Raw genomic sequence first — 16305 nt, forward strand, 5'->3', positions numbered from 1 at the left:
ATTACGCATAATTCGATGGAACTTCACAGCACATCCCCATCGCGGCTCAATGGATTTGTGAACAATTTTAGTTCCTCTTTCCTGGCATGAACCTCAGAAGATCGCTCGCAAAAATCGTGTGTGCCTGTTGCAGAGGGTTCTCGTCATAGAATGAAAAATGAAATGCTGTATTAAACTCCACATTAATCATCGAACGGCAGCGAACATGCCCCCACTTTCAATTTTTCACCTAAATGTAAAAGAAGCCAAATTCAGTTTCACTCTAAAGGTGTAACATTGAAACGATAGTAATGTATTCAACAGCTATGCGAAGTAAGGTTTGTAGTTTTATTATCCATCTAAATTGTAGTAAACATTCGCTTACTAATTTAATTAGTAAACATGGTGCCGCGCACACACAGGTAAACATGAACAGATCTAACTCGATGACTGCAACTCTCAGTGTCGCTGCGCTGGCATAATGAGACTGACAGCTCTTGGTGTAGCAACACTCTCTCGTCAATGTGTACCTGAAACGTTAGATTACACTGCCTTCCAGCGCTAGGTGCGCTTGAAGGCAGCACACATACATAAACCAGCTATCTCAGCTTGCCCAGTTCTTGTCCCGCCCGAGAATATGTGTAAGATAGGGTGCGGAAGGTGCATGGCCGGGCTCGAGGAGGAAATGCACGCTCACCTGCAACTTCAGAAATCTCCTTCAGAAATCGATGGGACTGATGGGGATTGAGCCTGTGAGACCTGATAACATTGTAACAGCTGAAACAGCAGGTTTCCGAACAAAGAACATGTCCAGGTATTGTCTGCAGAGGACCTCTGGTGAATTGTGCAGTCCAAATATAATGGCTTAGATAATCCGACAACTTCAGCACCTTTTATTATTTGCCGTACAAGTCCTGTCTTCAACTCGGGACATGCTTTTTCGCCATTGATTTTGACAGTTTTCAGTTTGCCCTACTACACGCCGAACGCAATCACAGGCTTATCTCCCCTCTGTTGGCATTCCACGCTTGCTGTTGACAGAAGAAAGGAGCTTTATGCTTTACACAGCTGTTTACATGCTCTAGTTTCGATGCTGGAGAAAGCTCTCCGGGCCCAATGTGTCTGGACAAAGTAGGGAAACCTTTGACGCTTCTTTTTCATGTGGTGGATGGGACCATCACTTGCTCCTCCCGTGATTATCGCTTAAAGGGACCCTGAAACGATTTAGGCGATTTTCTACAAACATACTGAGTCGTTAGAATAGGTCCTTCTAGTCATTAACTGACACATCTAAGTGCTCCGTGCGAAGCGTGGAATTTATTATAAGGTATTAAAAATGCACATCGCTGCCGATCGCAGCACACTGCTCGGCAGAATTTTAAGCCACGCCTACCCATATGATGGAAATCGCCCATATGACGTCAGTGGGGCGGGCTATCCGATTGGCTGACCAGGGCACATGATCGATAATGTTTCCAACTTTATGGTAAACAAATGATGTCTGTAATAGTTGGAATGTTAGTTAATTTGTTTTTATAAAAAGAAAGTAACGTAATGAGAATGCACAAGAACAATTTTTCAGTACACTTAAGCACTTCTGGCACACAGCTAGCATCGTCTGCTTGTGTTACGTGCTCAGTCTTTGACGAGAGCTCTGCAGTCAGTGTCGGTCTGTCTTTTTGCGAGCGCTATGATTCGACCTTGTTGCATGGTGGACTGCAAATGTAGCGACTGGCACTAAGTCCAGCTGCAACATCGTGTCCTTCTGCAAGCCAGTAGACGAGCGGACTGGCTGCAGCGCATTGGACAGCCGCTATCCGATGGGTGCGAGGATTTGCGCGATTGCGGGCGTCACTTTACACCGGAAGATTACTAACGCAATAGCGTTTCACGAGTCCGGTATTAGGGTAAACGCAAGCACAAGGGGACAGGGCCTGGCCGTGTCCCCTTGCGTGTCGTTTCAGGGGATGAACAGAAGCACAAATGTGAATGGTCTGCACGGTGTAGCCACCTGGTGGCATAGAGCTCAACCACACACAGTAGCAGTAACAAAATGTATTCTTCTTTGCTGCTGGTGTAAATTTCTTGCAAGAGTGTAATCATTAACATGTTGTTTTTGTTAATGTTTAAAATGTTTTACACTTGGTTAGAGCAATATTAGCTCTTTCTTTGGCTGGTTAAGCTCTGCGCCAACGGGTGGTTGGACCGTGGAGACCAATCAGGCAGCTCACGTACGTCTACGCTAAAGTTCCTTCATCAGCTTGAGTTTATGCCTTCACCATTCCGTTGAAACGTTCTGCTAGTGTGTGATTACCGGAATACCAGACACTTTCGGCACTACGACAGAATGCTCGCAACATTCAAGCCGCTTCTGCATTAAGTAATGCCCATTGTTTGTTCTTATGTACGAATTTTAAGCCAGTTGATTTGCCTGCAAACAAGTTTTCCCAAAGCTATCTCTAAATACGGAACATCACTGGCATTATTCATTTCATTAAACTGGGTTACCAGTACATAGTGCATATGACTGGTACGTTTTATGGCATTTAAATGTCACTTTTCTGTCATAGCCAAAAGCATGCTTCCTTCGTTTAAAAAAAGGCATTTCTTCTCGCCTGCAAATGCACAAAGGTTTCTAGGTGACACCTTGTGCCTCTCTGAATATTGTTAGTGACAGCTGATTAGCTGTGTTTTCATTCCCAATGTCGTTTTTGAAATGTCAATGTCTGATGTCATATCTTAAATGGCAAGGAAGTCTTTCTGAGCAGAAGGCAGTCAGAGTTACATCTGAACTTCACTTCGACGACCCATGTTGTGCGCACATACATAAATCTATTTGAAAAAATGTTTCCTTTGCCTGTAGGAGGAGCGCCTTGCAAATGCCAAGTATGCCATTTCGATGGCACGCAAACAAGGTGCCCGCATCTATGCGCTACCGGAGGACATTGCCGAGGGCAAGCACAAGATGGTCATGACTGTGTTCGCCTGCCTCATGGCCAGGGACTACGTGCCTGGGCAGAAGCAGCAGCAGCAGGAACAGGAACAGAAGCAGTAGAAGTTGTGCTTAGCCTGTTGACATATTGTACATCAGTGTGCTGTGCTCCGACAGTAGCATCATTCAGGCCTTGCATGGCCTTTGTTTCTCGCATCAGTGTTCTAGCCACTGTCATCGTTGCATGATATTGTGGCTCAATATATCCACTCTGAAAGGCAAAGTTCACAAGAGAGAGAGAGAGAGAGAGAGAGAGAGGCTCACTGTACTTATAAGCATATGGTCCTGGTGACGCTGACTTTAGCCTTTCAACCTTTCAGTGAAAAGGAGTCGCATGCCATCAGTGGCTGAGAAGCGATGCTTTGCTGAAGTTTGCCACACATAAAGAAACCTAACTGCTAACAAAGGCAGACAGATGTATGGGGGTAAGAAATGACTCGACAAACTGTGAGAAGGCTCGAAATACTTTTCTCATCACTTAATATTGCTTAACTTCAGTTTACTGAGCTTTTTTTAGCTTTGAAGTTGCAGAAACACATACTGGTCATATTTACTCTGTGAGAACCTACCCTGCATAAATATGAGACCTTGCGTACAGCTGAGCTGAGGTATGCTATGCTGAAGCAAAATCACGATAAAAAGACTTGTTTAGCTTATCAATTTATGTAGTAAAAATAACTAAATCAGTGCTCACTTGTACAACTAGGCATTGAAACACAGAGGGAAAAGAAAGGTTACTATACTATTGAAAACTGCACAACAGCAGCCTGTGAAGGAAGTCTACTGCAACAGTCTCAACAAGTGGCAATGATTGTCCTTCACATGTAGTTGTTGATTAGCAACACTCATTTCGGTGGTCAAAGGCTGGCCTGAATAGACTGTTTGCTCTTTGTGAGTGAAAACCCCATATGATAGGAAGGTTTCTCTAAATAGCTTGTACATACACTGTCAAAGTGCGGATGCATAAAAGCAACCCAGAGTGGGAAAAATAAAGTTGGACTTAATAGTAGTCTAACACAATTATCAAAACTCACTCATCAGCATCTACTGTTGTTTGAGGCATTGTTAAAACAGCCTACACATCGAATCAGAAAATTGACAATCCGCGAGAAGCTCCTACGTATTCATTGTTGCTGTCATTTAGAAAATATGTTGCCGAGTAGACCAAAGCACAAATTTTTAGTCTTTTTGTTTAAGTGCTACAAGTACTGGTGGCTAAATTGAAAGATACCTGCAGTTGAGGTTCCATTTTTACAGATTCCTCATTGTGCTGAAAATTGTAAAATCTGACAAATGGTCAAAATTCACTCATAATTTCAAGTGGTGCATGATGTTGCTCATAAAATTCCAACAGAAATGTTTAACAATGCATAGAAAAACTGTCCATCAATTTAATTGATCTGCATAGGCACACTAATGAGAGTTGATCCATTTATCCTTTAGGCTCACCATACTTGTTGGCATTGCTTTACGGTTTTCATTTTCTTGCAATTTAGGCAATTGTGCTACTGCTGTTCTGCAATTTAAGATGTAAGGGAACTTTAGTGCAAATAGCATGAGTAGATATTATGCTTCAAAATTGATAAATATGTTTGACGTTCTGCTGAAATTTTGTGTATAGCAGCATATTTTTCCATGCACATAGACAGCTGTTGATTTTGCATTTTCAATGTGATGTGCGAAATGTGGAAATTAATTACTGCTGCGAGCTGAATGTTGGCTTTTGTGACCACGTGTGCCTGAGGCCTTATGCATCAAGCTGTTATGGAGTCTTCTAATCTGCAGTGGGTGGAGATAGGTGGAGAATATAGACAAGCCATGCTTTTTCACATCATGGTCCTTAAGTGGTTGTGAATGTGCTTGAAGATAAGAATGTAGCAATCGGCTGAGAACACTTTTTGCTACATGTCTTAAAATCTAGCTAGAGAACAGGGTCTGCTGTCAGAACGCCCCTCTTTGATTTGTTGATCTATCAAGACGTGTGTATACTGTAAATAATTTTTCTTTTTTTGTAATCAGCTGTGTATTATGTTTGTACCATTTCCATGACTTCAGTGTGTTACCACGCTTAGTTTTGATTTCGGATGGAAGAGAAGCTAATGTATTATTTACAATGCTGTTGACTCCAAGCTTGGTTGTAATTTTGTTGCAGTTTATGACATCGGCGGGCCTGCTTTTTTATGACGTATTAGCCCATATTGAATCATGTGCCTCCTGACAGCAGCAACCCAGAATGCTTTGCAGTTGCTGAATGTGGTCCTTAGGGACCAATTCCTCTCGTGAGTTTAACTTGTCTTGGTGTGCTTATGACCGGCAGACGTTTTCTGTCTTTGAATCTTGCGCACGCTGTTTGGTGGCACATCGTGGATTCTCTTTTGTAGAGGATCAGATTCTCTTTCAACATTCCACAGGCTGTGTTGGGCAGGCACCACACAGAACCCACACATCTGATGTGAGGGGTTGTATTTTTTTTTCTAATGAATCAAGGCCCCTGTAGGCAAGTATGCAAAGGCACAAGTATTGAGAAGGTTGTGCTCTTGTGTGTACAGTATGCAGGATCCACAAGCAGCAAGGCTAAGCTTCAGTGACATGGCTGGCCTGTCTTATGTGCAGCCAGTGCAAACGGTGCCAATTCATTATGCTCCTGGCATCGAAAGGTTGAGAAAGAATGGTGCATTTAATTCCAGAATATTTTGAAAGCATTCAGATGAGTTTATAAACTATGCTTCATCTAATACTGTTAAGGGCTTCTCACCAGATTTGAGCATTTTAAAAAGACGAGTGGGGTGCAAAGATTGTAAATGACAATTGTCTCCAAAGTATCAAGCCACTGCACTGCATGTGAACAGCAGAAAATTTTGGATGAAAGCCTGTGTGCCTTTCCAATCAAAGGAATCTGCCTAGAAATGATGGTCGCAGGCGTAAACGCTTCTATGTAAGTCACTGCCAGCAACGTCGCAAAAAAGAAGAGAGGCGGGGTTTATGACTTAAACGTGACAAGGTCCCTTGGCTCTGGTATGGGTGAAAGTAGAGAGGGAATGTCACTTGCAAATGCTAGGCAAGGCAAATGGAAGTGCCCATGTTGGTAGGGAAGCTCACAACTCCTGATAGCATCGCAACACTACATTTCAGTTTCTCCCATCTCCTGTGATAAAGAATCAATTGGAAAAATTCTTGCAGTAAAGATGCTCCCTGGAAGGTTGTTTACATGTTCCAGTGCATATGCAGATATTCCACTAAGGTCTGGTGAGGGGCCTTCAAAGTTCCCTGTCACTTTTTCAAAGGGAACTATTTCGGATGAACTTCACTGCAGAGAACTTTTGCCTGCACAAACTTTTATCAGGTATTCATAGCATTGTGCTACTCGTGATAACTGCCACTTACTGGTAGTCTTATCAAAATGAACTGATTCTCCTCATATGCTTATGTCAGGCCTCATATATTGTCAGTAAATTTTTTGTAGTGGCTTCAAACTTTGGAAAATGGGCTAAAAGGTGCCTTCGCTTAGCAGCACAGCATGCTTCCCTAGTCTGTACGCGGCCCTGAGTTAAGCCTCCTGGCGTCCAGTGTGAAAGAGTGACTTTTTCAATTGTCTGGCTGGCCATTGCTCATGCAAAGCTGCTCTTTCGTCCAAATGCTGTATGTGCCTTCTTTTTTCTATGCTGAAATAAAGTCTACAACTTCTTACTCACTTCTAGAGTAAATTTATTCTTGTTTTGTTTTGTCTGCAGTGAACGATGCACTCAGTGATCATCGCAATATTGCCAATTTTTGTGGTCTTGCAACATTTTTTAGACTTAATGTTTTTTTTTTTTTCACAACAACCATAATTGCTTGTTCGAGCCACGCAATATAAACTTTGGACCAGATTCCCGATCTGTCGCTTTAGGGGAATACCACTGCACACTGTATGGCTAAGTCAGTGAAAGTGTATTTGAGGAAGGAAAAGTCGGATATCTTGTTAGTGCTATTCTTACATCTCATTTCTTTTATGGCAATGCAGCAATGCATGCTCCTTAAGTGAGGGGTCGTGTTGTATACTGTTTTATAGATGGGTGAAACTTTGTGAGCACGGCCTTTCGCTTGCAGTGCACTAAAAATTTCAGCTTTCACGCTATAGCATTTGCTGGCTTGTTGTGGTGACTACGTCGCATTATATGCATAAGAGGAAAGACGGAAAACCACGCTACATTTCAAAACCCAATACAAACTGCAGTGGCGCAAGTGTTTTGGGGGACATAGCAGATTCCCAGGCGTGGCGGAGATATTGCGATGGAGGAGCAGTGCAAGAACCTTTGAACATGTGCTTTTGTGTTGTTTGAACGTCAGCTATTCGGAAATTGTAAGCCTGCTCTGTGTTGCTTCAATACATTAAATTGGATAAAGCATCACCACAAAATAATGCATGCACGAAATACATTCGCTTATGTGGTTTCTGACCAATACATACCATGTTAAATACATGCTATGATAGATACATACCAGCCTTACTCGGTTTGCCGTTTTCTTTTGACTTCTGTTTGGTGCACAAATGGCCCACAGATCTTGCACCAAAATGCAGCATAAGTAATAATCTCCGAATGGTCTTGCTTTGACCAGCACCATGTATAACTTACTTGAGCATTGTTTAGACATATTGAAGGTATAAAATAGTCGGGCTATAAGCAGACATTTCTTTCTGCTGGAGGCCCTGTCATTAATCTCATCAGGCATAAAAAGAAAAATTTGTACACCAAACTACAAAAATGCAATAACTTCATCCAATTTATTGGCACACTCTCACTCTAAAGGAGAAATCAGGTGTATTTCCACAACATTTTGAAAATGTAATCTGATTTAAAGCGATGCACAATAATGATTGTGTTTGGAGCGTATTTGTGAAGTTTAGAAACACTTTAGTTGAATTGTACCATAACTCATCCTGCCATCTACAACCCTGTCATCCCTCAAGTTGCACTTCCTGTGGCAGTAGAGGCAGTTAATTACCTAAGAATTGGCTAATCATTAAATATGATGCTTTAGTGATCGACCATATGCACGAAGTGCTAGAAAAAAAAATCGCAATGAAACTGCAGAACTACTAGTGTGTAGTGTATGATGAGCAGCCAGACTGATAAAGGTGGGTATTTCTGCAAGTTCTAATAAATAATAAAAACTAACAAACTCTAAGTTTGAAAAGAAAGTTCTTGTAGAAGAACTAATATTCTCAGAGTTAAACTTTTAAAAGGCAGAGAGGGCACAGGGAATACACTGGACAAGTTATAAAGATGTGAGGAAATTAATGGGGTCGCAATCAATTACCAGAGAAGCACGACTTGGTCCACAGCACAGCGATTGTGCATAAACTAGATAGAGAATAAACTTCGCAAGGGGGGTTCAAGAAGATGCGGCAAAAGATTGTTGGTTAGAATTTAAATTCGTGATGGAATTTGGGGGAGCCTCAAGAAATTGGAGGTATTTGAGGGCCACTAAAGCACCATTAAAAAGAGAGGAGTTACTTTAAACTTGCCTATGTTAACAGCTGACTAATGGCTCCAGACTGAAAATGAGAATTTAATCTGAATCTACATATGTTCTCACATAAACATCGCAAATCGCTTGATAGTCTGGATGCCTATGTGCATCATACACAGGGGACTGCACTCAGTGGTACTCATAAGGAGATGTCATGTGAGTCGCACGTGACCTTAATGAAATAACATTCAAAGGGTAATGTGCATTTGACTTATATCATCTTCTTTGATGCAACGGTAACACAGGATCGCTTGTCTTTTTGCAGGCATATAGGTCTGCTAAAAGTGGTAATTGATGTTTGGAGTAATTGAATCACAAATAATCAGTCACTCTCTGGCTCGAGAGAATCAACTCTCTGGCTAGAGAGTTGATTTTCTGTTGAGCTTGCATGTGCACATTCTTCTTTATGAACATTCAAACAAATTTCTTTGTTGACTATCCTTGACTGCAAAGTTGCTTTTTGTCTTCATTTAAGTTTTGTGTTGCAAATGTGTATGTGCTTTCCTTTAAATGCTGTGATGTTGTTCTTTTTCTCGAAATATCTATTACAGCGGACATAATTTAATAGAAACATTTCTGATTGTTGGAATGAGAACCACTGGTGTAACTACAGGTGGCAGGAAGCTACACGGACATGATATATCCATAATAGGTGTTCCAAGCATTATTGTAGAAAGCTTTAGATGAGGACACTTCAGTTTTTAAATCTTTGACACATTGTCTCTTTCGCTAAATTAAGAGATATGCTTGTTTGTTTCTTGATATATCAAAAAATGACTCTATGTCCTTGAATGCTATGTTACCAATGGTTCCTCCCAGGGATATTCCCTTCTCTTTGGAAGAACTAGTAACTGTAAGAGGTGTAGAAAGCTGTTTCTCAACACGTCTTCCTTTCCCAAATCAGTTTCTTTCCAATGATTGTGAGACAGTTTGTTCCATCATCAGATATGTTATAGTCGCCAGTGCCTGCTATGGTGTAAATCCAAACATAGTCATTGTGAAACTGCTGGTAACCTTGTTTTATGTCGCTTCTGGTGTTTTAGTTATATGTATAAGGAATGCTCGGCTTTCTTCTTTCTTTAGAAAATCAGTTTTGTTCCATTGGTTAATACCAAGGTGACAGATATGTACTGATTGCACGTAACTGTGTTACTGTGGTGCGAAAAGGCGTCTGTACATGGATGACATCAAGGCATTAAAAGGCATTGGGGAAAGTATCCCGCTTATCAGAACATATCAGTGAGCTTAAGTAAACGTCCTGGATATAGGAGAGGAATGTGCATTATGATACAATACAATATGCCTTTATTTCCATAAACATACAATTTATGGGGGATATAAGGAAAAAGTTGCTCGCAGCAACTTGACGGACCTTAAACCCGGTCCGAGGGCAGCAGCAGAAGGCACAGGCACTGATTCAGGCACTGATAGGCCATTCAGGTATTTTTGAAGGCCACTTTCATCCGGAGTGCCGATTCCCACTTGGGTGGCATGACGGCACCAAGTAATGGGAACTACTAGGCTAGTCTGCAACTTTACTGTGTCCACCGGCTCATCATCCAGATGGCAAAAGGGGCAATATCTCGTCTGTTGGTTTGTTCCATCGTGGTCGCTTTGGTATGCTCACGTGTCTGCGATGTGAGACAATAATTTGACGGCCGTATGAAGCTGCACTGTATTGCCTCTTCTTTCCTGGTCAAGCCACTATGGACGGTGACATATAATATGGAAATAAATGGATGTATCTGCAGAGGAAAGCAGTTTTGCAGTAGAAAAGAAAAGAATAGAACAAGGTGCAGCATTGGAATCTGCTTTACTGCAATTGAGGTCGCTTCAACAGTAGGCCGGAGATCTAAATTCCAGGTATGGTCACATGAGAAGGAGACAGTGGAATGGTTATCTTGTACATTAATATGTCCTTTTGTTTCGGTGAGCTTTCTGTGCTCTTTGGCGTAACGAATATACACATTTCAGTTCTGAGAGGTCTTGCGTGCAATCCAATCTAAGGATTATTGCCTCACTCTTATTGATCAAGTCAAGTGGAACGGCTTCTAAAACATGTCGAATAATTAAGTGTTCCAAGGACCTTGGCGTGTTTTCTTAATTCAATTGGCATTCTGTTATGTCTACGAGATCCCCTTCTTCCGCTCGCACCATCCACCAATGACGCACCCTCTCCCCGTCGGCTGCTACCGGAGAGACACAAAGAGCAAGAGTCAGACAGAGAGCAACCGCAGATGACTTCGGACCACGCTGCGCGCAAGCCCCTATGAAATAAATTCCGTGCCATGTTCCGAACGCCTTTTATTACGGCTACCGCGCACATAACAGTGGCGACGAGGCAATGGGTTTCAAGCCCACGTTGACCTGTAGTCGTACTACGCAATGGCAACGCGCGCACCGGGTCGACTCTGGAGTTTAATGGCGCATCGTGGACATCGTGGCTTGGACGGCTCCAGTTTTACTTCAAGGCTAACAACATCACGGACGCCAACAAGAAGAGGGCACACCTGCTGACGCTGTGCGGTGAGCAGACGTACGACACCGTCTGCGCCTTGGTGCAGCCAAGCAGCCCAGCTGAAGTGGCCTACGACGACATTATTGCACCACTTCTGAAACACTACGACCCGATACCATCCGAGGTCTTCAGCTGAGCTCACTTCCAACGACGTGACCAGTTGGAGGGAGAGACGGTAAGCGCCTACACCGCGGCGCCGAAGACCCTTGCCGCCGACTGGAACTTCGGGACTTTACGCACAGCGGTTAGTTCACCAGCAGCTACCGGAGGGTAAACGGCGTCAACAGCACCACCTGCCAACGTAACAATGCTTCCACTGGACATTATGTTGCGTGGCCGATTAGTGTGCGGACTACGGAATGATGTCCTGCAACAGAGACTGTTTGCCGAGGGTGACCTGACATTCACAAAGGCCTATGACATTGCTGTTCGAGCAGAAAGTGCTGGGCAACAGCAGCGAGGCACCGGAAAAAAACATCGAGCCGGTTCACCAGGCGACTCACCATGTTTGTCGCGATTAGGCAAGCGCAGACCGATCTTCTAAGCCACAACACTGCGGGCGTTGCGATGGGCAGCACAGACCCCAGCCATGCAGAGTCGTATCAAGCTGCTACGTACAATTTCTGCCACAAGCGCGGTCACATTTAGAAGGCCTGCTTATCGAAGAAAAAGACAGGCGAAGGGGCCACCACAGCGACATAAGAACGCGAATGGCACAAAGACGATATCGCAATTTGAAACGCAGCCCAGTCCACCAGCATCAACAGCGCTGTACGACTTGCATAATGTCGTCAACCTCGGCACGCTACCGAAGATCATGGTCAACCTTACTGTCCATCACCAGCCCATACAATTTGAAGTTGATTCGGGAGCCGCGTGCACGCTCATCAGCGAGAATACGTACCGCAACGCATGGCCATGAAACGCACCAGCACGTTTGGATGACAACACACACCTGAGAACATGGTCAGGACAAGACCAGCCACTTCTAGGTAGTGCCAACGTAGAAGTTGCGTAGAATGGCACTATTGCAAAACTGCCCTTCATGATTGTGAAGGGCACTGGATACAGTCTCTTGGGCAGAAACTGGTTCGAAGCTCTCAAGATCGCGATCTGCGGCATCAACCAGGCAGCAGAGGAACGTCCGATCGAGCAGCAAAAGCTGGTCGAGCGGCTGCAGAAGTACGAGTCTGTCTTCTCTGTGGAAATGCCTGGACATAACGGGTCACCCGTGGACCTCGAGCTTCACTCGGACGCTAGTCCGAAGTTTATGAAGGCCAGACCTATACCGTTTGCCCTGCAACCTGCCTACGAGAGGGAGCTCGACAAACTGGAACAGGATATCATCATTGAGCCTACGCAGCATTCATACTGGGCCACACCACTGGTCGCAGTGAGGAATAAAAACGGAAGCCTACGTCTTTGCGGGGACTGTCGATTAACCGTAAACTTGGCGGCATAATCGTCCTCATACCCGCTGCCAACACCGCAGGAAGTCTTCAGTACACTACGTGGAGGAAAGATCTTCAGCACCCTGTACCTAGCCCAAGCGTACCAGTAGCTCAACGTAAGCTAGAAAACTTCAGAAGTTCTCACTCCTAACACCACTAAAGGACCGTACAGGGTTAAGCGACTACCATTTGCAATAGCGGCAGCTCCAGCAGTGTTCCAAAAGTACATGGAATCCCATCTTCAAAGAATCCCTGGCGTGTGCGTCTACTTGGACGGTGTAATCATCAGTGGCGCAACCAGGGAGGAACATGCAGCTCGCCTAGACCTTCTTCTGGAAAGGCTTGCTAGCGCGAATCTCCGCTTGAGCACGAATACGTGTTGCTCCGCTGTGCGAAAAGTGTAATTTCTAGGTCATCAGATCGATGCCAAAGGCATTCACTCCACCAGCGGCGAGGTGCAGGCCATAACGGAGGCACGCGCTTCAACCAACAAGCACGAGCTTCAATCCTTTCCTGTGCTCCTAACGTTGTATGACCGGTTCCTGGAACACCGAGCAACGGTGGCCAACGACCTTTACAACCTGCTAAAATATGACGTTCCCTGGAATTGGTCACCACGCCATCAGAAAGCATTTAAAGCTATGAAGGAGCCGCTCTGTGACAGCGTAGTGCTCAGGCACTACGACGAGACGTTACCCATACTTTTGGCGTGTGACGCGTCGCCCTACGGCGTGGGTGCAGTTCTCTCACAAGAGGCGATCAAGGCGGAGAAGCGGCGATCGCCTTCGCTTCCCGCACGCTATCACCTGCATGGATGGATACAACTTTCTTCTATGTCCTGCAAGGTTTAACGGTCTTCCACGGGGGAACGTCAAGGCCCTGCCTCAGCGCCGCCTCAAGGGCTTGCTGGCCTGCCCACGTCTGGATTCCGAGGTCTGAGCTGCGCAGAGCGGCGGCCCACCTCGATGACAAGGTCTCCGGAGCAACTGCCATCGTTCCTATAACTACATTGCACTCCCACAGCATGTGTTTGAGTGTTGCTGCTCTTTCCTAGCACAATTTGGACGTGTCGTCCTGATGCTTATCTGGGAAGATACGTTTCAGACGGAATGTATTAGGGAAGGTGTTCGTCTGGATTTGTCTCCAGGCGACGACCTATCTCCTGTTCAATTTGGGACTCGGCGGTGGGTATATCCTTCTGGCGTTTAGATATGCACTGGTTATGTCGTTGTATCTGGTGAGCCTGTTCCGTTCTGCGCGAGGAGTGTTCGCTATCGTGCGAGAGGCGTTGCCCTGTTCGGCGCGGCGGGCCATGTCTAGCGCCGTCCGGTGCGCCGTCTGGTTTAGGTTCGGGAGCGCGTCGCCTTCCGTGGTGACGTGCACGGGAGCCATATGATGCTCGAGCTCGCGGTTTTGGATCTGCCCGCTTTGGCCAGAATAGACAGGGCTTCCTTGGAAATTCTACCTTTGGCGTAATTCTTTACTGCCGTTTGCGAGTCGCTTAGTACGACTTCGCATTCCTTTTCTGTGAGGGCCAGTGCGCTCGCTACTTCCTCCGCTATTTCCGAGTGTGGTGCGTACACTGCATGTGGTTCTGATTTCGGAGTTTGTGTCTATGACGACGGCGGTGTATTTTTGGCCGTTCGAATATTCGGCTGCGTCGACAAAGCGCGCGTTTCTCTCCCTGCCGAATGAACGGAGCAGAGCCTAGGCTCTTGCCTTTCTTTTACCTCGGTTGTAATCGGGGTGCATGTTTCTTGGGATGTTTGCCACCGTAATGGTGTCTCTGATTTTGTTAGGTATTTGCATTTTCTGGCTGTGCTGGTTGTGGTATCATGTGCTATCAGATATACATTATGGGGTTTTACGTGCCAAAACCACTTTCTGATTATGAGGCACGCCGTAGTAGAGGACTCCGGAAATTTCGACCACCTGGGGTTCTTTAACGTGCACTTAAATCTAAGTACACGGGTGTTTTCGCAATTCGCCCCCATCGAAATGCGACCGCCGTGGCCGGGATTCGATCCCGCGACCTCGTGCTCAGCAGCCCAACACCATAGCCACTGAGCAACCACGGCGGGTGCTACCAGATATAACTGAGCCCTGGGGGGTACCTGCACTTCCCTGGGTTCGTTCTTCGGACTCGAGGTCGCCAACCGTCAGGGTGGCTTGCGATCGTTCAGAAAGTCCCTCACGTAGTTGTAGGCTCTTTCCCCCAGGTTCAGGTTTGACACTTGTTTCAGGATCGACTCGTGAGCGACGTTGTCGAATGCTTTCTCCAGGTCTTGTCCTAGGATGGCTCTGGTGTTTCTTGTCTTGTCGTCAAGGATCTGGTTCTTCAGTTGCAACATGACATCCTGCGGGATTGGAAGCCTATCATGGTGTGGAGGTAGGCTTCCATCTCTTCTAGATGGCTGTTTATACGGTTCAGGAAGGTGTGTTCCAAGACCTTACCCACGCACAACTTGAGAGAGATTGGGCCGAGGTTATCCAAACTCAACGGCTTTCCGGGCTTGGGTATGAGGATAGCCTTGGACCTCTTCCACTGCTCCGGTATGCGGCCTTCTCTCCAGCACTTGTTCATATAGCCCGTGAGTATAGTGACAGATTTGTCGTCCAGGTTTTTGAGCGTTTTGTTGTTAACACTGTCCGGTCCTGGGACTGACTTGCCATTGAGTCCTTGGAGTGCCGTTCTGGTTTCCGTCTCACTAAAGTATTCATCTAAGTTGGGACTAGGACTGCCGGTGTACCGGCCGGGCTCAACCATCGGTCGTTGCGGGAGGTACTAGTCGCAGTTTCATGACGATTTGCTTCTCGCTCGCCGCCCCTTTCACTTAGTGCAAAAGTCTGTGCATGTCGGCTCTTTGCTTGGATTTGCTTTGGGTTTCGCCCAGCTGGTGCCTCAGCTCGCAGTTATTCTCAGCTCGATCGTGAAGGAGTGGCCATCGTCTATGGTGCCAGCCATTTTCATCAGTATATCGCGGGCAGACATGTGACCATTTTAACTGATCACAGGCCGCTTATGGGCATCCTGGGGCCGCAGAAGCAGATTCGGCAGACGCTGTCACCCCGTATGACCTGATGGTGCATTAAGATGTAGGCCTATGGCTACCACCTCGTGTAGCGCCCCGGAAGCAAGCACCAATACGCCAAAGCGCTAAGGCGCCTACCCCTTAGCGAAACCATTGAGAACCCGCCTCAAGTTGGCTGCGTGTTCATGAAGCGCTACCAAGGCCTCCGCTAACAGACGACACGGTCGCAACGGCCACACGAGATGGCCCGACGTTATGTATGCTGTACAAAGCTCTACAGGTTATACTCAAGGTGTATTGAGCTTAAGCGAGTGGGCGTCAAAGTGTGCGCGGGACCTAGAGTTTGTAATGTATACGAGGTATGGAAATGTCATTTTGACCATTCGGAGTGTTCAGAGTCGTATGTGAAGCAGACATCTAGCACGCGTCGGAATAACTGTGGCGACGATGGAGATTGTTCAATAGTAAATTGAGGCGCTGTCATGCTATATTGGGCCCAGTGATTGCTATGTTGCAAAATGCCGTGCAAAAAATTAACAGTATTACAATGTTTCAATAACTGCATCAGGAAAGCTTCACTTTCCTTAAATTCCCATAAATGTGTTCCATCTGAGATCATTGTACCTCTATAATATAACTCTCAAACTTAAAGAAAAGAAAGAAGATTGTGCCTTTTTATCATCATATTGTCCCATACTTTAAGAATTAGCGACAGCTAAATTGTGCCCCTATTTCTTCTATTTTTCAGCTCAAAACACATTCGCTACTACACATTCATTTTTTGCCAAAACGCTTCTAGACTTTTCTGAAAAAGTCGTG

At 45.4% G+C, this 16305-nt stretch overlaps 2 protein-coding genes across 3 annotated transcripts in view; both read left to right on the top strand.

The window, feature by feature from the left end:
- Fim (plastin-2 fimbrin) overlaps positions 1 to 6658 on the top strand; it is a 59146-nt gene extending 52488 nt beyond the window's left edge. For both annotated transcript variants that reach the window (XM_050167244.3, XM_072285323.1), the window contains one exon: positions 2843 to 6658. In XM_050167244.3, the coding sequence (XP_050023201.2) occupies positions 2843 to 3034 (192 nt within the window). In that variant the 3' untranslated portion in view covers positions 3035 to 6658. The remainder of the gene's footprint in view (positions 1 to 2842) is intronic.
- A 5390-nt stretch (positions 6659 to 12048) lies between these two features.
- Positions 12049 to 15450, top strand: LOC140213975 (uncharacterized). Its single transcript, XM_072285177.1, has 2 exons — positions 12049 to 12396; positions 15349 to 15450. Exons 1-2 carry the CDS (start codon positions 12049 to 12051, stop codon positions 15448 to 15450), a joined length of 450 nt encoding a protein of 149 aa, XP_072141278.1.
- Positions 15451 to 16305: the final 855 nt, after the last annotated feature.

This window comes from Dermacentor andersoni, chromosome 11, assembly GCF_023375885.2.
Source record: "Dermacentor andersoni chromosome 11, qqDerAnde1_hic_scaffold, whole genome shotgun sequence".
NCBI classification, from domain to species: Eukaryota; Metazoa; Arthropoda; class Arachnida; order Ixodida; family Ixodidae; genus Dermacentor; species Dermacentor andersoni.